This window comes from Nerophis lumbriciformis, linkage group LG08 (genome assembly GCF_033978685.3).
Source record: "Nerophis lumbriciformis linkage group LG08, RoL_Nlum_v2.1, whole genome shotgun sequence".
Taxonomy (NCBI): domain Eukaryota; kingdom Metazoa; phylum Chordata; class Actinopteri; order Syngnathiformes; family Syngnathidae; genus Nerophis; species Nerophis lumbriciformis.
This window is the reverse complement of record NC_084555.2, coordinates 36,424,441-36,450,787: the sequence shown is the minus strand read 5'-3', so window position 1 is coordinate 36,450,787 and position 26,347 is coordinate 36,424,441. Positions and strand designations below refer to the sequence as shown.

The window sequence follows — 26,347 nt, the reverse complement described above, 5'->3', positions numbered from 1 at the left end:
GCTTCTGCCCCACTTTGCTTTTTCATTATTCACTTGCAGCCAAGGAGAGACAGCCAGTGACTATTTATTTGAACATGTCCACATAAAGGCTATCACAACAAAGTGGCCGCTACAGTAAGAACATTTGTGGGTGATTAATCAGTAGGCGGTCCAGAGGGTGAGACAGAAAGTGAGGGGCGTTTACAAGAAACAGCAAAAAAAAAAAAAAAAGTCCAGTCCTCTGTAAAAAGTCAAAGTCCTTCGAAAATATTCAATAATGAAGAATGAGTGACGAAGTTTGGTTTGATTCCTGATGAACCCTTAATGACATCATTATTGTATCAGACCATCCAGGAAATCACAATGCAGCGATAGCGACAATCGACGTATTTTAACCAAGCAACTCGCTTGGTCCAGCGCTCGCAACTTTTGGCCAATTAGCATCATTTGTACCAATATATCAACTTTTTATTGGTCAAACAGCACAAATGTCATCCTCCAGCATAGCGCAGACCTACTTGCGTTTTCTGTCTTCCCTTCTCGGCATCCTCACTTCCTAGTGTATTTGTATTTATTCATTTATTTAACCTTTATGTATCTAGGGTAAGACAATTAAGAGCATGTTCTCATTTGCAATAACAACCTAGCATAGACGCAACATTTACATAGAGAAGTTGAAGTGTGAGGATAATTTCTTCTAGTCACTCATTTACTAACAAAAATTACTGCTATAAATTGCTCTCAACAGTTCACAAATGCTCTTAACACGCAGGTGGTAAATGTGTTGCAAGATAAATGAATTTTAAAGATAATCAAACACTTTTCATGCTTAAAACATACACGGAGAATGTCTGCAACTTATGGACGATCAAACAGACTGCAGACGTTAGGGAAGCCTTTAGTGGGGTTTCTTTCTATGATTATAAATAATTATTACTATTATGCGTTATAATTAATAAAACAGTACAGTAATTTGACAAATAACTTTAAGTATGTACTTTTTATCTAATGTCTACTTTGAAGTCTGTGTGGTATGGAAGTATAACATTAACACTGTATTTGTTCTCTAATATTTATTGAACTCCTGTGCATTTTGTCGTGAATATAACAGAGAACTGTTGATTCAATCTTATTGAAGAAAATAAGTCTAAGAACACCAGAACTTTCTGAATAAGTTGCCACAAATTCAGGCAAGGGACTGTCATATCATAACTAATAAGATCCTCTGTTATCAGAATCAGAATTATGTTTACTTTCCTGCCATCAGGAGTGCACAGTACACACCTCTGTACATAGGGGGGACAAAGGTGGACAGGGTGAAAATCTTTAAATTCCTCGGGACCTACATCAGCGAGGACCTCACCTGGGATCACAACACCCAACAAACAATAAAGAAAACCCAGCAGCGACTGTACTTTCTAAGAAGGCTGAGAAAATTTGGCATGCCACCCAAAATTCTCAGCAACTTCTATAGAAGTACGGTTGAGAGTGTCCTTACCAGCTCAATCACGGTCTGGTATGGAAACTGCACTGCTAAGGACAGGAAGGCACTCCAGCGAGTGATTATAACTGCTCAGTACATATCAGGAGCAGCCTTCCCCTCACTACAGGACGTGTATTCTACCAGGGCCACCAGGAGAGCACACAACATCATAAAGGACAGTACACACCCCTAGCACAGTCTCTTCAGCCTCCTACCATCAGGCAGACGATACAGGAGCCTGAAATCCAGGACTACGAGACTGACAAACAGTTTCTACCCACAGGCCATCAGGCTTGCAAATGCTAACTTGTGAATGCTATACCCCCTCCCCCCCCCGTTTTACTTTTATCTTTTTGAACAAAAGACAGCTACCATGACCACCCCTGAACTGTGAACCATCACTGTAGACACTTTTCACCGTTGATCACTAAAGACACTTTAACTGCTGCTGTGACCCAAGGTCACCTCCATATTTATACTGTTGACTGTCAGTCAGAATGTGCAATAATGTTATGTTACTTACTGTGCCTTGTATAAACATTTGTATTTGTATTTTTTATTTTTAGCTAAGTACCGTGTGACTTGTTGAAGGGTGGACTAGCAAAGTAAGATTTTCATTGTACGGCAAACTGTCTGTTTAACTCTGCATGACAATAAACAATCTTGAATCTTGAATCTTGAATCATTGTTGAGCAAATGACAGAATGAAGCAAAAAACTGTCAGCAAGGCCCGTTTGTAATTTTTTTTTTTAAAGCATTTGATGGTACTTCAACTTTTTTATTTGTGCCAATCCAAAGTTTAAACCAGGTTGTATGTATCTTATTTATACCATTATTTCTTTCTTACTGATCCAAATGTTAAAAGGTTTCCATTGGGAGCTGCGGGTGATGAGTGAAGCGTTGAGCAGCATTCCTTGACAACGGTCAGTGGTAATCTAAGCTCGGTCCCTTCCATTGATGAAAATAATGTGATGTGTTTTCCTGGGAGAAACATTTGGACAAATCAATCTACAAGCTCTGATTAGGCAGCTATTAGTTTTTCATACAGAACAGACGGCCACAATGCTGAGCGGTGATGCATGAAAAGTTGTTTTCTGTGGCTTGTACCACATAAAAGCCGTACAGCGCTCCTGGGATCAGAGGGCAAACGGTTCCGTTTTGCATATGCACACAATAGGTCATAAAATCTATTGTATGCATATTCCCCTTAACCTTCTCGTGCAATACCTGATACACAGTATGATAATGGCATTTGCATGACACTTGTCACTGAGCAACACTTGAGAGGTTTGGATAGTAGCCCATTATGTGAGACCCAATAATTATTCAGGGCAAATAACTTAAAATGCTGCACGTTCTTCTGTCGTTGCATTGCTTCTGCTATTTCACGTAGGTGGGGCAGGAGTGGCTTGGTGGTAGAGAAGGTTGTCCAGAAACCAGCAAGTTGGAGGTTCCAACCCCACTTCCCTTACTCCAGTCACTGCTGTTGTGTCCCTGGACAATGCACTTCACCCCCACGCCAGTCTATCCCAGGGCAGTTGTGGCTTCAAATGCAACAACCAATGTGTGACTGTGGGCTGAATTAATAATGGGTTTCAGTGTTAAGTGCTTTGGGTCTCTGGAAAATGGCGCCATGTAAATCGAAACCATTATTATTATTATTATTACTATAACTGATTACAAAAATGCAAACAGGATCAAGAGTTTCAGTTTCAAACTATGCCATGCCTATTGAAAATAACTGTTTTGCTTGGTGGCAACATTACGTCCTAACCATTGATCCCCAGGGCCTACGGCATCAGATTCCGTTTCCAGTTGAGTTGGGAACATTCAATGTGGGCTCGAAATAAATTGATGCCAACGTGTTGATCTTTTCTTCCTACATTAAGTAGCCTTTTTTAAATTACCTCCATTATTATGAGACAATGGAAGGCTTGTGTTAGGTGCCAAGCTTGCACAGAAGTCCTTCTATGACTCCACGTATGAAAATAATCTGTCAGGAGCGCAATGCCGCATTTCTCCTTCTCCCCGGAGGGCTTACTGCACATGGACCCGGGGTGAGCGCTTAGCCTTGCGTCAGCATTTCGGCTCTTTTGTTTGTTAGACACCCGCCCTGCTCCAGGCTAAGTGAGTGGGCCAGACGGAGTTACTGACTCAGACGTTTATATGGGGGAACAAGCAAAAGAGAGAGAGAGGTTTTGGCTCACGCACTTTGGGCAATGGTGATGACAGGAGCAATTGATACCTTGCTACCCGTCACAATAGTGTGCATCAGCCTGCATGGGCATGGGCAAGATGATGTCACATCATGCTATGACAGAGAAAACACACATTCACAATAATGCATGGGTGTAAGCATACGAGGTCATTCTTACCATGCTCAGATGCGCACTCAACTTCAGTGTAGTCGCTGTCCTTTGGCATGATTGGAAGAGGTGGGCCAGAGCATTTTTGGCAAATTCAAGTGCAATGATTGACTGTAATGTCATTGCTCTTAACACTAAAACTCCCAAAGGACAGCCAGTTGGTTTTCTACCTGCAACTCCCAAAAGGCAGCCAGATGGCTGGATTAACTCAGGTGGTAACCGCCGAGCTGGTCACTATTGTTTTGCCTCTGCTGCCATCTAATTTGTCACCTTAGTTTGTTATGGTGTCTCCGTGGAAGACAATTTTTTGGGGGGGAGAAAAGTGGCAAAAATGTGAGAAAAAATGTCACAAAATAATTTTTAGGAATATTCTGAAATTTTTGGTATTTATTTTCAAAGACAAAACTATGTAATTCTACAAGTTTAAAGTAAAATATATTATGAAAAAAAGTATTTTTGTAAGAAAAAAGTTATTAATGCTGTGGAAAAAATGTAATTGTACATGATTTATGTTGCAATATTTTGAGAACATTTTAAAAATTTTACAAGAAAGAATTATGACATTTTGCAGGATTGAGGTCAAATACATTGTGGAAGCCTTTTTAAACGCAATATTGTGAGAAAAAACTTATTTTTAAAACAATTGCGAGAAATTTTTTTTAAGAAAAAGGTATGCCCTTTTACATTAATAGTCAAATATATTTTGAAAAAACTCCTAATTTTGGGGGGGGTTACAGTTTGTTGTCATTGTACAATAATTATCCATTGCAGGAATATTTTGAGACAAAAGTAAAAATTTTACAAGAACATTTTTGCCACTTTACCAAATTATTGTGAGAAAATATTGTGGGGTGGGGGAAAGTTTTTATTTTCATAAAAAAGTTGGAAATGTGTGAAAAAAGTTGTCTTTGTATAAAAATGGTTACTGTAGGAATATTTTCAGAAAAAAAATTATATTTTACAAGAACATTTTACACCGGCATGTCCGGATGATTCGCCTCCATCTTTCTAGTGGTTACATCTGAGTCGAAACCGGTTGTTATGAAGCTGGCTGTGGTGCGTTCTTTGTGACGTCACTTCCTCTCCGAATTCCGTTTATAAACAATCAATGAGTCTAAACAGACCTAAGAGCCGGAAATTCAAGAAAAAGACGGCGTGTAAAAAAATATCCAAGGAGGGGAGGGTTAGTGTGGCTTACACGGGGTTTAGGCTAAATAGTTATTAGTTTAAGGAGTTATTTGGCCTAATATAGACAGGGCCTAAGAAAACCGTTAGACTTCTAGTGTTAAAGATAACGCTATATTACATAATAGAAAATGTTTTACTTCAAATAGTCAGCAAGTCAAAACTCCTTGACACCCTTGCTCACATGCGAGTACATTTGTTTGTGTAATAAAGACATGCCACTTAGTTAATGCAATATCTCCTCTTGCAAGTACTACCTGACAGTTTCTATCTTGCACAAAAAACAGAACAACTAGGAAAAGACTGGAAAAAATCCACAACGTCAAGGAAGTTGCAATAATACAATGGCAAAAACAAATGGGTCAAGGTCCAAATGTTCAGTGTGAGTGTACTGTAGGCCTTCGGGTGCCAAGACAGGGGGAGATAAGTGTGTCCAAGTAAAAATGGCAATATGTGAGTACGCTTTAAATCCTTGTGAAATGAACAGGCTATACTCAAATAGGTGAGAAACATGGAGGGCTGTGAGTGGCTGAGAGTGCAATGATATTTGTGGGAGGGATTGTCCTTGACGCCACAAGGCCAGGCTGGATCTCTATCAACACCTTGGCCTTGACGGCGCCCCACAAGGTTTGGATGGAATCACACCTGGGCTTGTCTTCAAGCAAGCAGCCCCTCCATGGCCTCAGCTGGTCCTGCAATTTGTGTTTGCAGCCGCACAGTTAGCAGCCATTAATCCCACAAGGTTGAATACCAGTAAAGAAGTGAACCCCATTGTAAATAAAGGTAAATACAGCAGAGACTGTATGCAAACCATCTCAAATTCCACCCACTCGATAGTTCTGATTGTGCTGTTTGCTGCAGTGGTGTTGCTCGGATTCAACAATTGTGATGAATCATTTCTCATGTGTCAGGCAGTTTGGAGGTAGCTGTGGCAACTGTACAGCAGCACCTCAAAAGAGAGCCAGCATTTCAGCAGGCACCTTTTTTCCTGCTATGCTATACATTCTGCTCACACGCTGGCCCCACTGGAGGAATCCATCTCATGCAGGCTTGACAACACAACCATTACCCTCTCACCTCCGGGGAGCAGAAAGTCTAGCCTCAACTATACAAAACTGCAGTGGAGAGAGAGAAGCAGCACAAAATGAAATATAGAAATAGGACAAAAAATAGAAAGAGTAAGAAAACATTGTAGATCAGCCAGCAGCAAAAATCTAAAGAGGCATTAGGTCACAACATAACAGAGGCACAACACATCCAAGAAATCCTGTCTGTGTCGGACAACTTACGTGACTCGCATAGTGCTGATCTAATATTCCACCTCACATCTGATGCCGTTAGAATTGAGCATGGGCTCGCTTTCCGAAAGCAATCACTTACAACAAGAACATCGGTCCGGTCAGCTCTACACTCAGTGAACCTTTGAGCTGCACAGAATCTGTCCCGCCTATTGAGAAGCCATGATCGCTGCTGTCACTCATGCAGCCAACCAAACAGCAATGTCCTCATTCATCAGCCTTCTTTAATCGGCCTCTCTTCACCATGAAAGATGTTAATGAAGCGTGGTAGCCGCCCATTTTCACTAAACTATACTATGGACAAATGTATTGGAATATCCACAGGAGATGAAAATGTGAGAAAATAAGTAGCTGTTCTCCTGTCATGATCCGTGGTCTGGATCATGTTTTGTTTAGTTATGTTCTGTTAGTTTTGGACTTCTTTAGTTCCCGTTTAGGCCTCCTTGTTTGCTTTTGTCACCATGGCGACTTATTGTGTTCACCTGTCTCTGATTAGTGCTCGCCCGCTCACCTGCTTCCCAAGCACTAATCAGAGGCATTATTTAAGTTGCCTTTGCCAGTCAGTCGGCCTGGCTTCATTGTTTATGTCACGTTCTGACCAAGTAAGTGTTCATGTTATATGCCATAGCTTCTGCTAACTAGTAGTTTCATGTGTTTTAGGCACGCTTGCCTTTTTTTTGTTGTGTTGTTTGTGTTTTTGGTAGTTAAGTGATTTATGTTAATAAATCCAATCCTACCTTTACGCCTTCGTCCGGAGCCGTCTTTGCATCTTGAAAGAACAACCGCGCAGCAAGCTGCGACCCCCCCCCCCCCTTTCGTGACAGAATGAAGCCAGCTTACAGTTCTTTCGCAGCGGACCACAAGGAGATGGAGACGCGCTGGCGAAGACGGAAGCCAGCCAGAAAGGCTTCGTTTCGCCGTCAAGACGCGTCATTCCCCCAAACTCCTCCTCCGGACAGCAGGACGCCACAATCAGACCAGTATTCCTTGCCGCCAAAGCTTGGTAATCCAATTCATCATTTCGCCAAGCAGTTCATCGATTGGGCTGTCAGTCAGCTGGAGACCTCCGCTGTTGACATCACGCCGCCGCCTGCTGATGACGTCATAGGCCAGGAATTTTTTTTTCTGAATTCTGTTTCGCCCTCCAAGACTCAAGCCCCACCCACGTCACAGACATTTTCTTTTTGTCCACCCACTCAAACTCAGGTGGGGAATACAAAAAGACATTTTGGACAATTTAAAGGGGAGGCGTCTACCCCCCTCCTGTCCTCCCTCCACCCACCCCTAAAGACGGTTCCAGACCGCAAGGAGCGCGTCTGGTATCCGCTCCTTGAGGGGGGGGCTAGGGCCCGGAGCTGTACTAGTGGGGTGGCTCAGCTGCTCCATTCCAAGCCGCAACCCCCAGCTAGGCCACCTCCACCTGCACCAAAGCTAGCACCTGTAGCTGCTCCACGGCTAGCACCTGTCGCCGCACAAAGGCTAGCACCTGTCGCTGCACCAAGGCTAGCACCAGCTCCACCACGCCAAGACCCACCACGCCAAGCTCCGGTACCAGCTCCACGACGCCAAGTGTCGCCAGTCGCAGCTCCACGACGCCAAGTGCCGCCAGTCGCAGCTCCACGACGCCAAGTGCCGCCAGTCGCAGCTCCACGACGCCAAGTGCCGCCAGTCGCAGCTCCACGACGCCAAGTGCCGCCAGTCGCAGCTCCACGACGCCAAGTGCCGCCAGTCGCAGCTCCACGACGCCAAGTGCCGCCAGTCGCAGCTCCACGACGCCAAGTGCCGCCAGTCGCAGCTCCACGACGGCAAATGCCGCCAGTTGCAGCTCCACGACGCCAAGTGCCGCCAGTCGCAGCTCCACGACGCCAAGTGCCGCCAGTCGCAGCTCCACGACGCCAAGACCCAAACCAAGACCAAGACCCGTCATGCCAAGACCAAGACCCGTCATGCCAAGACCAAGACCCGTCATGCCAAGACCAAGACCCGTCATGCCAAGACCAAGACCCGTCATGCCAAGACCAAGACCCGTCATGCCAAGACCAAGACCCGTCATGCCAAGACCAAGGCCCGCCAAGCCAAGACCAAGACCCGCCAAGCCAAGACCAAGACCCGCCAAGCCAAAACCAAGACCAAGACCCGCCATGCCAAGACCAAGACCCGCCATGCCAAGACCAAGACCCGCCATGCCAAGACCCACGCCTAGACCAAGACCAAGACCCACGCCTAGACCTAGACCAAGACCCACGCCAGGACCAAGACCGAGACCAAGACCCATGCCAAGACCAAGACCCGCCGCCTGACGCGCCACGCCGAGCTTCGCCGCCTGACGCGCCACGCCGAGCTTCGCCGCCTGACTCACCACGCCGAGCTTCCACACCTGCCACGATGACGACGCGCCTCCCTCCTCGTCGGCCACGGATATGGCCGCTACCTGGTCGCCCGCCACGCCAAGTGCGCCCACCTCCCAGTCGGCCACGAATGTGGCCATTCCCTGGGCGCCCGCCTCGCCTGCTGCAGCGGCGTTCCACTCGCCGCCGCCACCTAACTCTGCCCCGGTGGATACGACCCACCGCCATGTCCCCCTCCCGCCCTCCCATGACTCTTGTTAATTTTTTTTATGGACATCTGGAATCTGTCTTTAAGGGGGGGGCTCTGTCATGATCCGTGGTCTGGATCATGTTTTGTTTAGTTATGTTCTGTTAGTTTTGGACTTCTTTAGTTCCCGTTTAGGCCTCCTTGTTTGCTTTTGTCACCATGGCGACTTATTGTGTTCACCTGTCTCTGATTAGTGCTCGCCCGCTCACCTGCTTCCCAAGCACTAATCAGAGGCATTATTTAAGTTGCCTTTGCCAGTCAGTCGGCCTGGCTTCATTGTTTACGCCACGTTCTGACCAAGTAAGTGTTCATGTTATATGCCATAGCTTCTGCTAACTAGTAGTTTCATGTGTTTTAGGCACGCTTGCCTTTTTTTTGTTGTGTTGTTTGTGTTTTTGGTAGTTAAGTGATTTATGTTAATAAATCCAATCCTACCTTTACGCCTTCGTCCGGAGACGTCTTTGCATCTTGAAAGAACAACCGCGCAGCAAGCTGCGACCCCCCCCCCCCCCCCCCCCCTTTCGTGACATCTCCTTTTACAACCTCTGACTAGACATTCTATATATTCTATGATTTGGGAGTTTGTCTGCAGAAATTGTTGTCGCGACTGTTGGCTGACCTTATATGTCAGTGTTCTTAGGTTTTCCACACCAAAATCTTCCATCCTTATGGACTCTGCTTTCTACACTAGGGTAGGGCCAGTTTAATGTAGGCATTATTTTCACAGACCGGCCTTCCACATATGGCATATAAATATAGCAAAAATAAGTACACGAAAAAAATACTGTTTCTTTACGATGAGATGGAAATCGGCCTTTGGCTACACTCTGGCACATTTACATTTACATTCTAAATGTTCATTAATGTGCTTGGTCCCAATTAATAAAGATATAAATAATATATCAAATGGCGACTGCTTAGCAGGAGTTTTATAATACATCTATGAACAAGCTTATTGGTGTATCTAGTCGGACAGGCGAAAGTTAAGTCGGAGAAAAGGCGGTCGTTTATAAATGATTTAATGTTTTGTGCGGCCTGATAGCAAACGCATCACGGACCGGTGGTTGGGAACCACTGCACTAGGGCAGAGTTATGCTGCAAGGGGTCTTCTATGTACTATTCCCACAAAGGTAGAATCAAATAATAGTCCGAAACAGGAGTTTTCAAAGTGTGGCACATAATTCCAACTAATTATCTACGTATATTTCTAGAGCATATTTTGTAAATATATACTCACTGAAGTTAGGATTGAAAAAATCTTTTTCTTTACTTTTATTAAGTTGCTGAGCTTCCTCTGAAGTCTTCTGGCAACGTCTTTGCACCAGGAATCCTAATTTACATTGTCCAAGAGCCAGACGTTTTCTCAGCCCACACTGTAACGGCCAGTATCGTTAAAAAACAAAAAACAACAACAACAAAAGATAAATATAGGGATGTCCGATAATGGCTTTTTGCCGATATCCGATATTCCGATATTGTCCAACTCTTTAATTACCGATACCGATATCAACCGATACCGATATCAACCAATGTAAACAGTCGTGGAATTAACACATTATTATGCCTAATTTGGACAACCGGTTATGGTGAAGATAATGTACTTTAAAAAAAATGTTTTATAATAAAATAAGATCAATAAATTAAAAACATTTTCTTGAATAAAAAAGAAAGTAAAACAATATAAAAACAGTTACATAGAAACTAGTAATTAATGAAAATGAGTAAAATTAACTGTTAAAGGTTAGTACTATTAGTGGACCAGCAGCACGCACAATCATGTGTGCTTACGGACGGTATCCCTTGCAGACTGTATTGATATATATTGATGTATAATGTAGGAACCAGAATATTAATAACAGAAAGAAACAACCCTTTTGTAAATGGGGGAGGGAGGTTTTTTGGGTTGGTGCACTAATTGTAAGTGTGTCTTGTGTTTTTTATGTTGATTTAATAAATAAATAAATAAAAAAATTTTAAAAAACGATACCGATAAAAAAAAACAACGATACCGATAATTTCCGATATTACATTTTAACGCATATTATCGGACATCTCTAGATAAATATATCATACAAATATAAATTAAATAAATAAAACAAGGGGACTTTATAACATCCCCTGACAAGCAGGGAAACCTGCGAAACAGGCTTGTAGGGATGATATAGCCTCTGTGTTTTTTCTGACCTAACGTATATTCCGTTCTACTCCGGTATTGAGCACTGTATAACGAATAAACCACAGAAACCTCCTAAAGCTACCACAAAAACATATGTACATTAGTGTTGTCCCGGTACCACTATTTGGTACCGGTACCAAAATGTATTTCGATACTTTTCAGTACTTTTCGGTACTTGCATTATTAGCTTTATTTTAACACAAAATCTTCCGGAACATTAAACATATGTTTCTTATTGCAAGTGGACCGGTACTTTTTAGAGGCGGTATAGTACCGAATATGATTCATTTGTATCGCGGTACTATACTAATACCGGTATACAGTACAACCCTAATATATATATATATATATATATATATATATATATATATATATATATATGCACACACATATCTACACTACTAAAGTAAACCAACCAACCAAATGTTCTACATTACTTTAACTTTTGTATGCAGTTCTAGGACTTGGAAATACGTGCAGTTCAAAAGGACAAAACGCGCAGTGACAAAAGGACCAAACCATGTATGCCTGCACGAGAACGAGGGCTGAATGACCCTGCTGACACAATAACGGGAAGATTCCTCCGGTACAATCATAGTCATTAGCAGACAACACTCACCTGGGCAACAGCTGCAGGGCGGGGGCTATATAAAACACTTCCTCCGGATACTCCTTCAGGGTCACATTCCAGAAAACAGCTGTCCATGCCACCTCTTCAAGATCTATTTATTACCTCACTGAATTTGTCTCTCTTGGGCATGATTATTGTGAGGCTGCACACTAACAGAAACATACGATCACATAAGTTGTGTAAAAATAATCAGACTAAGCAGCATATATTGCAAACTGAGCAGTCTTCTCCTCCCTGTAGTCGCCCCAACTAAGGAATCCCATGAGTTTTATGGTAATAAACCCACTGTCAAAATCAGCAGGTGTTAATGGAACAGGAACATGGGAATAGATGCAGCAGTTATTTCCACAGTCTTACTCCCTGCTGCGAGTTCCACCTGCTTTCATTACACCACGCTATGTCAATACACTAATCATATGCTCCGTCACAAGGCAATCAGTGCTTCACGTGCTAGTCAGCTGAACACAAGGCTCTAAATTCGTTAGCCCTCCACCCCACAGGCACAATCATATGCACAGCAGCCAGTCAGTGTTTGACCCCTGACTCTTCCTGTCTCCATGCAACTGTAGAGTCTGTCTAATTGGTCACTACTGACCCTGTGTCATCATGGCTTTTTCGCCCCCTTGCAAAATGACTATGAAAAAGTCAAACTTGAAAGAAAGTACATTCTTTACAAGACCTTTTTAAGAAAAAGTAGCGGCAAATAGGTGATGCAATGCTAATGTGTTTCAATTTAGAAAACACATAAATGAACCATGAATGCATTTATTCACTAGAGGTTGACTTGCAGTTATACTGTCAAATGAAAAACAATATCCATTGTTCTTTTCTCACTGCAGTGTAAGGGGCTACAGCAGCCTAACTCTTGCTAATTGCATTCTAATTAAAAATTCATCTGCGAGTGAAATGTTGTAGGTGAATGTCAAACAAATGTCCAAGGAGCCAATTGCTGTTTGGTGATTCTGCTCCACCATTCTGGGCTCCCTGGGTTTGCCCACAAATCCCACAAAGGGTATATCTTTTCAAAACAAAAAGGAATACAAATGAGATCAATCAAGTCTGAAACCTAAAGGAAACTAATTTCTTTGCATATTTCAGCGTTGTTCCGAGGCCCAAAGCACAGGGGGCCTCTTGGCTTTTGTAAAGTTTGAATATTTTGTTTTCTGCCATGTAACTTATTAAAAAAGAAAAAAAAGTCATCATATATTCTAATACAAAAAATAATATTGCTGTGAAAATTCAATAAAAGGATTACCTACACCCCCATAACAAAAATGCAAAATCGTTCATTCCACCTAAATAACGTTAAGCATAGCTTTGAAAACTTCACTCAACACAAACGTTATAATGTTATTAACGCTCACATTTATGCATTCACACACAGCACCAGCATTTTAGATAGTGATAGATGAAAGGTAAAAATATAATAAATCAAACTGCTGCTATAAACTACTTCAACCAAACTAATTAGTTTTTAGGTGCATGGGAACGTACCAAGTGTGTGTGTGTGTGTGTGTGTGTGTATATGACGGTGATGTTTGGTTTAGGGTTGGATAAGAGTCTTGTGTTTAGAGGGCCCAGAATTTGGTGCTACACCTCCGGTGGGAGGAGATTAATTTGAATCAAGATGAAACAAAGACAAGGAGGAGCTGATGATGACGACAATATTTTGGTAGCCAGCAACAGCTGCAGAGCGTCAGGAAGCTTCAAATCAACCACAATGCATCTCTGACACTCTCTGTCTGTGGAATGTTGTTCAAAGCATCGTAACACTTCTGCGAGCCAACAAAAACATCAGATTCCTGGCAAAGGAATTATCTTTGGGCTGAAATGAAAGGTGGAACCTTTCCCTGTACTTCCATCCGCACCTCCTCTAACCTACCAGGACCTGCTGCAGCGGGAAAAAAAAACAGATCAACCTCACCCTCTTTTTTTCCCTTGTGGTTGGTCAAGCCCGGCTCTTGGTCGTTATCTGTTTGAGGTCATGGCCAAAGAAAACAGGACAATTTATAAATCATTATCGGGGATCAACCCTATTTTGTTCCACTTATGACGGAAAAAGGGGGGGGGGGGGTTGTGGAATTTCCGTTCAAATTAACATCCGATCCCAATCCTTTTGGAACGTACAGGATTTGGCAAGATAAATTCTACTAGAGAAAAAGCTAAGCCTCCTCTGTGATGTCCCACAGGCTACTTGTCACAGTCCCCTCACTGATTCCCTCTTCCTCCTGTGGTGCAGAGCGCCAATAGTCCCCATGCATCACCCTTAGCAGGCTTCCCTATTGCCAGCCTTCATTATCAGAGCAGCACCCTCGGAGAGAAGAGACAGAGAGTGTATGCACCTGACCAGCGTGCCAGGGAATCTAACAGTGACTACTGAGGTACAATAGCGTGAGACAAGAAAATTACTTTGTCGCGCCTCGGTTTATAAAACGCCCCACATTTCCACCCAAATGTTGCCCCGGTTTCTGTCTCTGTTATTTGTACGGCTAAATATTGTGTGTAACATTGTGTATAATTTTATGGAATCAAGTGCCCAAACAAAGCTCCTTTCTTCTCCTTCATTTGTTCATTTTATTTGTCATTTATATGTATTTTGTATGTAAAACTATAAATATTTTCTGTAAAATGTGTTTTGTCTAGAGCTGTCTCGATCCCGATCATGGGATGAAATGAAGTAGAAGCTGGAACGAACACATCGTCTCAGCGACGTTTTTTTTGGAATTTTCGTTCACATTCATTATGAATTTTTTTTTTACGCATTCTAACTTGCAAATAAACATCAATAAAAGTCTGCTTACAGTGGAGCCAATGGGAGCTCCTCTATTCCAACCATAAAACCCAATTAAAAAAACATCCAAAAACCACAAACAATAGTCCATTTATAAGCGGTAAAGCAGACCAACTATTTACAGCGGCGCCGTGATTACAAGCTTGTGTGCCAATGTTGACATGATAAAGTGGTCAGCTGCTTCCTCGTTTCCTTGCTCGTCAAATTTTATTCTAGATCATAAATCATGCCCCTTACCTGGAAGAATGAGGACGTGTTCCGAGAAGTTGGTACACTTTGACAGCCAATTTAGATCCGGTAATGTCGAGAACGGCATGAAAAGACGATTCGTTCCACCCCCATTTTCTTTGCGAGGATTATGAAAAATTCTTCCTCTAAACGGAATTATTAAAATATGATATAAATTGGCGTTCTAATGACAGCAGACCTTGTACAGTAAGTGATGTTTTATCATGTTTGTTGGCTTTCATAAAGTTTGCAGGGACAAGCGGTAGAAAATGAATGGATGGATGAGTAGTAATTAGTGATAAAGAAAATGGTAAATGGGTCATACTTGTACAGCGCTTTCCTACCTTCAAGGTACTCAAAGCACTTTGACACTATTTCCACATTCACACACTGATGGCGGGAGCTGCCATGCAAGGCCCTAACCACGATCCATCAGGAGCAAGGGTGAAGTGTCTTGCTCAAGGACACAACGGACGTGACTAGGATGGCGGAAGCCGGGGATCGAACCAGGAACCATCAGGTTGCCGGCACAGTTGCTCTACCAACCGAGCCAGACTTGTCCATTACTATGTTACAGTACATACCTTCAGCATGTATAAAAAACATTAATGGAAGTGTTTGGATGTTTTTTTAAGGGCTTTTAGGCAGAATAGAGCAGTTCTCACAGGTTCCATTGTAAGCGGACTTATTTCATATTAAGAATGCAATTAAAAAAAAAATGTCTTGTCATGTCTTTCATAATGATTGTGAATGATAGGCAAAATTCCCAAAAAAGTGGCGATCGGAGGCGATCAAAAATTTCAAGAAAAAAATATGACATTTTATAGGAAAATCATAGCCGCCACAGCTTGAAAATATTTTTTTTTTTTTTTACATGAAAACAAATTAAAATAGTAGCCTCCAGAATAAGTCAAAAGTCTGACGTTAATTTTGACTTTTATTGCTAAACTTAAATGTTTTCTTATGCTAACAATCATCCCAATTCCAAAAGGTTTTACCTCCCGTTCAAACATTCTCGTCTCCGTGCTTCCCCAGACACACAACACTTCCTCAGTCTCTGCCAATCCGCTTTCAGGCACAGACGGTGTGTTTGCAACCTTTGGTAAAATGAACATGAAATCAAAACCACACAAATATATAACAGTACCACCAGCAGGTTGTTACAGTATGAATGGATATACTGTATATACAGCCTATTATTTGCACACTATTGACTAATGATGCACCGAAAATTCAGCCATCCAAAAAAAGACTTTGATCACCAAAAAAAGCGCTGCCGAAACCGGATGTTGTGGTGACATAATCAAGACGCACGCGATTGTCTGGAGCGTAGTCAGCATGCAATGCTGAAATGTGGACGTAACGTTAATATATCCCAGACATACCCGCAGACAGCGATCTAAAAAATATGAAAATATTAAGAGGACAGTGGCGGCTTTCAAGGAGAGAAAGTCCAATTGGAGCAGCAGCGCGAAGCAAGTGTGACATCATGCTCGATGCAGCTCGCATTCCGTCGAGGACAATGAGGGACAAAAGTAGAGTCTCTAAACACGAGTACATTCTATAATAATACCAGAAAAATATGCTAGATTTTTTTTTTAATAAAGAAAAATTACTAAATGTTTCTAGACACATGAAAGTTTCTCAACAAAGTACATTGTACAATAAGCAGTAAAACGTTTAAACATAGCAAAACCTTATACCAGCAATACAAAAAATATATGTTATTACTAGGGGTGTGGGAAAAAATTGATTCGAATTCGAATCGCAATTCTCATGTTCTGCGATTCGGAATCGATTCTCATTTTTAAAAAATCGATTTTTTTTTTTTTTTTTTTTCTTATTTTTTTTTTTTTTTTTTTTAATTAATCAATCCAACAAAACAATACACAGCAACACCATAACAATGCAATCCAATTCCAAAACCAAACCCGACCCAGCAACACTCAGAACTGCAATAAACAGAGCAATTGAGAGGAGACACAAACACGACACAGAACAAACCAAAAGTAGTGAAACAAAAATTAATATTATCAAGAACAGTAATAATATTAGTTACAATTTCAACATAGCAGTGATTAAAAATCCCTCATCGACATTATCATTAGACATTTATTAAAAAAAAAAAAGAAAAATTAACAATAGTGTCACAGTGGCTTACACTTGCATCGCATCTCATAAGCTTGACAACACACTGTGTCCAATATTTTCACAAAGATAAAATAAGTCATATTTTTGGTTCATTTAATAGTTAAAACAAATTTACATTATTGCAATCAGTTGATAAAACATTGTCCTTTACAATTATAAAAGCTTTTTACAAAAATCTACTACTCTGCTTGCATGTCAGCAGACTGGGGTAGATCCTGCTGAAATCCTATGTATTGAATGAATAGAGAATCCTTTTGAATCGGGAAAAAATCGTTTTTCAATCGAGAATCGTGTTGAATTGAAAAAAATCGATTTTGAATCGATTCGTGACCCTAAGAATCGATATTGAATCGAATCGTGGGACACCCAAAGATTCACAGTTCTAGTTATTACTATGTAATAATAACACAGATTTGTTTTCAAATGTAGGTATACATTGTTTGAGCCTTTTAAAAAAAAATCATATCATCGTAGCAATGTATGCAAATTATATGACGATGCCATGATGACCACGCCCACAACAATACCCCTAACCACGCCCCCACCGCCACATGTATCTTGGCAATCTTGAAGAATCCTTGCAGTATATGGTAGGTACTACAGTGATTAGATTGATGTCTTTTATCATCTCAAAATAGTTGTTAGTCGTTTTTGTTATTGTTTACACATTCAGGAAATACGTCTCTGGATAGAGGAAGGCTTTGAAGGGCAAAACGCCAATGATTTAAATGGGAGCCAATTCTTTGCTATCGTTTGGTTATTATGCACTATTTACTTTATTGTGCTATGCAAATTCAAAATTTTATGAAATACGATTTATACAAATGTTCACTCTAGTGTCTTGTTAAAAACATCTTCAGTTCCATAATCTAATGTCAAAGTACCAGATCTGAAGCCCCCAAAAATTGGATCCGAATTATATGCCATAAATGTTTAACAGGACGTCCCTTGTTTTTTCTTAATATTTTGGGGTGTCGGTAAGAGATTCTTATGGGATGAATACTTTTGGAAGGCATTACTAACGAAAACCGAGGTACCAATGCACTTCAGGACAATACACAGTCTTAACCTAAGTCCCTCCTGATATCAAATGATGTAATTATATTATCCATTCATGTGCACTGGTGCCTGTACACTGAAGGTTCATTTAATTTGGTGATGGAGCGTGTCCTTCTGAATGTTGCCGTTCAACCATGGCAACAACATGGAGTGGAATGGAACCGGTAACCCCACATCAAAGTTAACACGGTGATCTTCAAGGACGAGTCTGTGCAGTGCTTTTCATTCTCTCTCTCTCTCTCTCTCTCTCTCTCTCTCTCTCTCTCTCTCTCTCTCTCTCTCTCTCTCTCTCTCTCTCTCTCTCTCTCTCTCTCTCTCTCTCTCTCTCACACGAACGCACACAGTACACTTGAGCTTTGGATGCATGTGTGGGTTCTCCCATCTTACATTTTCCTTCAACAGCTTATTCTCATCAGTCAACATTTGGACATCAGCAGCCATTTGACAACATGTGGAGGAGCTGCTTACCTGATAAAGAAGGAGGTTGCTGTAGATGAGGATGACGTATTGGCGATGGGGGCAGGGAGGCCCGATTGCATGGAGCCTCGGAGGCGACAGGGCATCAAGGTGCTGCTCTTGGTGGTGCTGGTGCTGGTTGTGCGCGTGAGCGGGCCCGCGGTGGTTGTGACATCTCTGTTGGCCTCGCCCATCAAGCTCTGGGCCTGTTGGCATACAGGCATTGAGAAAGGACCCCAATCTGCACCACCTCCTTCTTTCCACTCCATTTACTCCCCCCATGTGCTGATCTGTGCTACAGATGGACGGACAGATGCTGCAGCCAGTGTTGCTTAGCCGGAGTCAACAGCCTCCACAGCAAGAATAGTACCATTCAATGATTGCTTGAGGTGCCTCTGGCCTGTAGTCTACAGTAATTAAGTGATAACCTACATTATACTTCTAATGAAAGCACATGTAATTAACTTCACTAAGCTCCTATATAGCTCCACCTGGCAATGTACTTACCAGAAACTGTTTGCACAGTTTTAGAGTAGGGGGTGTAAATAAATGACCAAACCACAGCACCACAGTCTAGCCCTCTGTACCTTTATCATTGGAATAATTAAACTCACCTTTAATCAGGAATTTAAATTGACTATTCCTTAAAGAGATCAGGGCTACGTAGTGTATTATTTGTTAAGTTCACACTATAGCCATAAAATGTGGGACAGTCCATAGCCCTCCCTCTTAGTGTATCCTCCTGAAATCCGCATTGTCTGCATATGCATTTGCATTTTGCGTTAGAAGGCTATTGTTTCCCAAGATTTTTAACTGACAAAAGTTATAGACCAAAACAAATATCCACTGGAAAGGACGCTGGTTCCCAGCAGGATATACAGGTATATCAATCTCAGTACACTATTGAGAGATAGTTGGTTGGTTGTCTTTATGCACAGAATACTGGAAAATATAAAACTTCAGGATGTGTTTCTTCCGCTATAACATATGCACACTCGCATTTATGCTACTAATTTAGTTTAAGGAAAATGGACATTTTGGACATTCAAAGAGCACTGAAAAACAATAATGAACAAACAGCTGGACTTATAATAAGAAAATATCAGACAATATCAAGACATGAACACTATGTATTTTATAGCAACACCTTTGAGTTGGGTGCAACATTTGGAAGCATGTGTCTTATCTACACAATTCAAACCTTGTGCTCTACATTCTGGCCTTACTCCTCTGCCATTTGTCAACTCAAACTCACAGCTACTATTTATACAGTGAGCCCTACATGGGAATGCTATATATCAGGATGTGAGGACATATTTACATTCTGATATTCACATAAGAGGCTCAGCTATTGCCCTGCCAAGTACTGATGCTGTTAGCTTTTGTATGCATATCCCACTGAGACGCAAAGTGGACATTTGTTTTGCTCTTTTTCTTTTGTCAGAGCTCTGATATACAAAACACAAATCAGTGGCAATTGTTCTATGAGTGCAAGAGAAGCTCTGAGTCCTTGGGTAGAACAAAAGAGCAGGGACTGAACCACACAGATTACAGTCAAAACATGTCCATGCACTAAATTTCTCAAATAGTTCGGCTCTAAATAAGCATCCTACAACTCATGGAAACACCTTAATCCGATCGTGTTCGGTTTTTGAAAAGTCGGACTAACACACCTAGATTATGCGGTTGAAAACCAGATTTTTCGAGTGGGTGTGTGCGGCCCGTGGGGACACTTCGTATCGCGCATACGCCAGTCTCAACATGCGGGATATAACCCGGAAGCAGATACCATTCAATAAAAAAATAGCAAAAATTGTAATGTAGAGGAGACTGTTTATTTGCTTTGAGAATGAATGGAGAATGTCAACTTAATTTGAACTCCTGAAAGAAATACGAATGAGATGGAAGAGAAGCAGATATATTTACCACAAGGCAAACAATTAAGCAGTGAATGTCCACCATGCGCTGCACATTACTAACTTTTGAGCATTTAGATATCTAGTTTTGATATCGCATAGCTTCATCACTGAGGTGTTTGTGAAGCTGTAGAATGTAAGCTTGCAATTGCATGAAGGAAAAGGCAAATGAGCCATCAACAGCTCTCCACGCAAATACCAGAACAAAATACTGGTAAGAAGCTGGGCCCGTGCCAGAGAAATAGGTCCATTACACTTTGGCACGAAAAAAGCGGAACACTTCACATGCAGCCACACAGGAAGCACAAATGCAAGGCCCATCGAATGTTTCACAGATTGAGCCTATTAGATATGAGTTTTAAAAATCATCAGGCCAAAATTTCTGGAGCACACAGGGACAGCTGGTTACAAGTTGAGTGCATCAGAGTGCCTATTAGAGGATATTCCCCTTGGTGGTGAGAATGAGGACTTAAGCCCTTCAACCAAGCTGCTCACTGCAGCCTTGGACCCAGACTGGCTCCAGTTTGTGGATGAAAAGTACAATCTATCCCCACGTCACGTAATTAGGCTGTGTCAGTGCAGCCTTTTGCACCAGGAGTCAGTAATGAGCTGGCCTACCACCCTTTAACCCCCAGCTCTGTCTGATCTGTTTTTTTTGGTCACAGAAAGCAAGGACGGAGATCGATGGGGGGCGAGGAGCGAAAGCTGGGGAGATTTGGACATAATGGAAAAGGAAAGGTGTGCAAAAGGGTGGCAGCAAGGAAGCCAAGTAACAGAAAATAATTCTTGGAGTAAAGCGTGAAGCAAGCAGGGTTGGCTGGCGTGGCTGCAGTCTCTTGTGACCTTCGATCTCACTGGTTAACAGGCGATCACTGGCCAAGTGAAAGAGGTCTAGTTAATCTGGCCGGTCACGCTACATTGCTCTGTGGGGCTAATGGAAACGAATGGAGGTGAGACTCTCAAACACAGATGAGAAATGTGGTGGAAAAGTAAAGTAAAACTGCTCAAGTGACACTAAATCTTCCAACTAAAAAGAGGGTAATTGCAGTTTCTCTGCTTGTCAGGACTGTAAAGGGAATCCTTCTTGTTCTGTTATCTTTAGTTCGTGGCCCATTGCCATGCAAGCCCAGCTGCATCACAACATTGCAGCAGCCAGAATCATCCTCTGGGGTTCAAATAGGTGGCAGTGGCACCGAGCGAGCCGTGAGCCAATAGCAAAATGAGTCACAAGCACTTAATCTTTGTAGATGAGCAGTAACAGTTTTTTTTATGATACAAGGAATAACTTGGTAAACTGTTTTTTTCTCTTCAATGCACAAGGTTTTTAGGCGAATGTGATCCTGCTGGCTTAAAAATTGTATTACTGGGTTTCTATTCAAGGCAGACAACTTTTTAGGAGTCCACCAATTCAAGAGGCACCCAGATAGTTTCAATGCCAAAGACCAAATCAATTATACCAGACATAAGGAGAGTTGGGAATAGCAATGGATCCAAAGAGGTCTCAGTGTTGGAGTGCTCCCTGCGCCCCTAGCTTACACACACACACACACACACACACACACACACACACACACACACACACACACACACACACACACACACACACACACACACACACACACACACACACACACACACAAACTTCTGTGTAATACCCACAGTCAGTCGGCCTTTGCTTCTTTGTCTGCACAACACTGCATGCCCTCTTCACAAAAAAAGCCAAGTGGGAATTGCGAATTAAAGCTTTTGCCTTTGGCGCAAGCATGGACCACTGTGGCTTTTTGTCATTCTGAAGGATCTGGTTTTAATGAACAAGAGACACAAGGGGAACGTCTTGCTTGTGTTTGGGACCTCCATGAAACCCCTACATCCTAACCTTCAAGAGTCTTATCACATACTACGTATGTGAAAGACACAATATGAACCATTTAGCATGAGGGAATAAATATAGCCATGTCCTTCAATGTACACACATGTGATTACAAGATTTATTTAAAAACTCTGACAATCAACGTTCTGACTAAGTTATGCTGTACATCGATTAGATTGGCCTGTCCCCACACAATTGGTTGATCATTAGACCAGGAAGTATGAACCTTAAAGACAACAAAACACTGCTCGTTTTGTGTTCGAAAGAAAAATAGGTTTAAAAAAGTGATCCTCGCTCATCAATGTGATACAGCAGAAGGGTCTCTCGACACATCAAAGATCTGCTTCTTTAGTTTGAGTGCAGACTCAGTCACTATGTTTCCATGCACTAAATGAGTGATTTCTCAAATAGTTAATTTTTTTGTATTTTCCCACCTACATGTAAAGTCCCAGTGCACTCTCTCTTATGTGAATATTAGTCATACGCCATTGCACCTCCCTTACACTGGGGGCGCTTATTTCCTTTTAGCACGTATTAATTAATTGCCATTCCGGTTGAGCTATGACGTCACACTAGGCATTCCAGATCCTTACAACTTGTTTTAAGTGATGTCCCTGTAATATTGGCACAGATTACAAATATTACGTCTTTCAAATAGCTATGCTTATGTTAATTAGCAGACAGCATCAAGAAATGATATTGGATTGCACAACAAACATGACACTACTACCAAGAATGTACTGGAGCGGATGCAGGTCCGAAGCAAAGAAAGACAAACTAAATAGTTTTTTCGAAGGAAATTTCAGACAGAGATTATGGAAACAAATCTTTTGAATGTCTCAGATTTCATTCAAAAGGCTGTGTGGATTGATAGATGGAGTTTTAAATCGAAGGAAACGACAGTGATGATACTGTTCCACAGGAAGTTTGCTATTGTTCTGGACTATCTTGCCAGTTGTGTAGAATACAGTTATTGTCAATCAGTTCGGAGTGCACAAATGCAGTGTGCAATGTGTACGCTTTATAATTGGCCTTTAATATACCTGCTTCATTCTCTTTCATCGCATTCGTATTTTGTTCGGGAGTCCGAATTAAGCATTTCCTTAGCTACCTTCTAAAATAAATCTTTGGGTTTTTTTCTACCATCGAGGCATTTCAAAATGTTCTGTTGTTTTCATTTGTGAAGCAAATAAACAGTCTTCTTTTCACAACAATTGTTTTTATTCAATGGTATCTGCTTCAGAGTTACACCCCGCGCGTTGGGACTGGCGCATGCGCGACACAAAGAGTCCTCTTTGGCCGTACACACCTCCTCGAGAGAGCTGGTTTTCAATCACACAATCCAGGTGTGTTAGTCCAATTTTTCAAAAACCAACACAATCAGACTAAGGTGTTTCAATGGGTTGTAGGAGGCTTATTTAGAGCCAAACCATTTGAGGAATCAGACTAATTTAGTGCATGGACACGAACTGACTGTTTCCTATACATTCACAAAGGTAATGCAAAAAGTATCTTTTTGGATAAATTGCAATTGGCAGAGTAGTTTTAATGCAATATACTTCTTGAGTATTTTAGTGAAGAAGAAACACTACTCTTACATTGAGTTTCATTCCGATTGCTTCCTTTATTTATATATCATCATTATGTTTTGTCATAAAATATTGATTACTGCTCGCAAAGACGTATTTGTTTGGTTCGAAAGAGAGACTTCTTCAAGCTAGCACGGTCAAATGACTCTGTTTACCTATCCAACGTAAGCACAAGTGATGTTTGACTCCATTTCACCAATCAAACAGAGCCTGGCAGTCATATGACCTGACTCAAATTACACACTGTAAATTAGTACATGCCATCAGATAAGGCAGCATCATTTTTCAATGTTTACTTATAAACTAGGAAAAACATGTATATCATGTGCTGGAGCTGTTGTTTTATTTTTTTATGAGGTGTTATTGTCATGTATTATTGCCTTAATATTGTACATATGTTAAAGCATTTTTGAAATTTTAGACCCTGTGTCATGTTCACATTTCAAACAACAAGAATTCCGCTTCTCTGGAGAGAAAACATGTTGTGGTAAGTTGTAGATGTTTTTATGTTTTAACTGCACATATGCTAACATTAGCCTTGTTATAATGTCATAAGTGACTGTAAAATGTGTATCTTTTGTAGTACATGTGTAGTACTCTCTCTCTCTCTCTCTCTCTCTCTCTCTCTCTCTCTCTCTCTCTCTCTCTCTCTCTCTCTCTCTCTCTCTCTTTCTCTTTCTCTATCTACAGTACCTCTCTATCGCTGTCTCTATGGAAACTATGGTTATAGTGCAAGTACAATTTAAAAAATAGCTTCTAAATAAATCAGAAGTTACATACCAGTTACTCAGTACTAAAATAGTAGTTTTACTGAATACTTACTTACTTACGTTTACTCAAGTACATTTTTTTACTATTATTTAAGTCATATTACCCTAAAATAACGATACTCTTACTTACCGTATTTTTCGGAGTATAAATCGCTCCGCAGTATAAGTCGCACCGGCCGAAAATGCATATTAAAGAAGGAAAAAACATACATAAGTCGCACTGGAGTATAAGTCGCATTTTTGGGGGAAATTTATTTGATAAAACCCAACACCAAGAATAGACATTTGAAAGGCAATTTAAAATAAATAAAGAATAGTGAACAACAGGCTGAATAAGTGCACGTTATATGAGGCATAAATAACCAACTGAGAACGTGCCTGGTATGTTTACGTAACATATTATGGTAAGAGTCATTCAAATAACTATAACATATAAAACATGCTATACGTTTACCAAACAATCTGTCACTCCTAATCGCTAAATCCCATGAAATCTTATACGTCTAGTCTCTTACGTGAATGAGCTAAATAATATTATTTGATATTTTACGGTAATGTGTTAATAATTTCACACATAAGTCGCTCCTGAGTATAAGTTGCACGCCCGGCCAAACTATGAAAAAAACTGCGATTTATAGTCCGAAAAATACGGTAAGTAACATTTTTGGCTACATTAGCCTATTCAGTACATTCATTTCTTCCAGATTATTTTTGACGGCCATAAAAAGATTTGGTAATGCCGGTTTAGAAGGCTCAATGTATATGTGGAGACTCTTATTTTTTTTACATTTTACTTAGAAATTGCCACTACATGGTGGTAGTTTTTGAGCAGTGCAGAAGTCATTGTCGATTTGACTTTTCTAATGTTTTAAGATATACTTTATGTTTAAAGCAATAATGGCTTCTCCTAAGTGTGTCTGATGTGATATTAATGTTTTCATATCATTACAATCAGAATGACAGCTGTTTGGTTCGTAAATAGCATCTAACAGCTCAACGAATTAGCTATTATGGCTAACCTGCACACTTGGATTTAAGACTACAGTTTACAACTTATGATATAGGCAAATACATTTGCTGCCATTGTTTGTGTTTGTGCAGATACTTTGGTTATTCAAATAGGTGACAGAATAATAAGATATCGTAGGCCTACTCCACAATATGATTTGCCTGAGTGACTGCAGGACATATAATTTTTTTTTTTTTTTTTTTAAAACCAACTTCTTTTTTTTTTATTAAATTTTTTTAATCGCTTAAGAATCCTAAAATTCGAAAATCTATTTTTTGACACTCCTAGGGAATAATATCCCTTATGCTGCATCCGTTATAATGTCCATGACCAATTAAACCAATGACCCGATTATGTCTTATCCCTCACCCAGCGCCCTCATGGTACTGCAGTTCTGTGGGAAACACAGAGTTATGATGATGCTGTGGTGAAATGGAAATGGCCTTGAGGAGGACACTGGTAGATTAGTGTTGCCATGACCTCTGACCTAAAAACACAGCGACTCCTTGACTGCTGAGGAATGGAAGGCCAACCTAGGGCTTCATCTTTTAAATTGTTATTATCCAAGAGTCACCTAAATTATGTTATGATCCTATCAGAAGCAAATGTTACTTTTAAGACAATACTTTAAGGTTAATTATCTTTTTTTGTCCCAAACACATGATGATCTCATGGTCTCAATGTACTGTAAATACAGTACATTGTTTTGTGTTGTCTGTCGCCCAGGAATTAAAGCCTGGTTTACTGCCAAAGTATTTTAAAATATAAAAGGTCCTAGTAGCTTAAAAATGACGA

The 26,347-nt window shown here is 41.0% G+C and overlaps 1 protein-coding gene across 2 annotated transcripts in view; it reads right to left on the bottom strand.

The window, feature by feature from the left end:
* kif26ab (kinesin family member 26Ab) overlaps positions 1-26,347 on the bottom strand; it is a 179,752-nt gene that overhangs the window by 49,934 nt on the left and 103,471 nt on the right. For both annotated transcript variants that reach the window (XM_061968817.2, XM_061968818.2), the window contains exon 4: positions 18,411-18,604. In XM_061968817.2, coding sequence (XP_061824801.2) covers positions 18,411-18,604 — 194 coding nt within the window. The remainder of the gene's footprint in view (positions 1-18,410; positions 18,605-26,347) is intronic.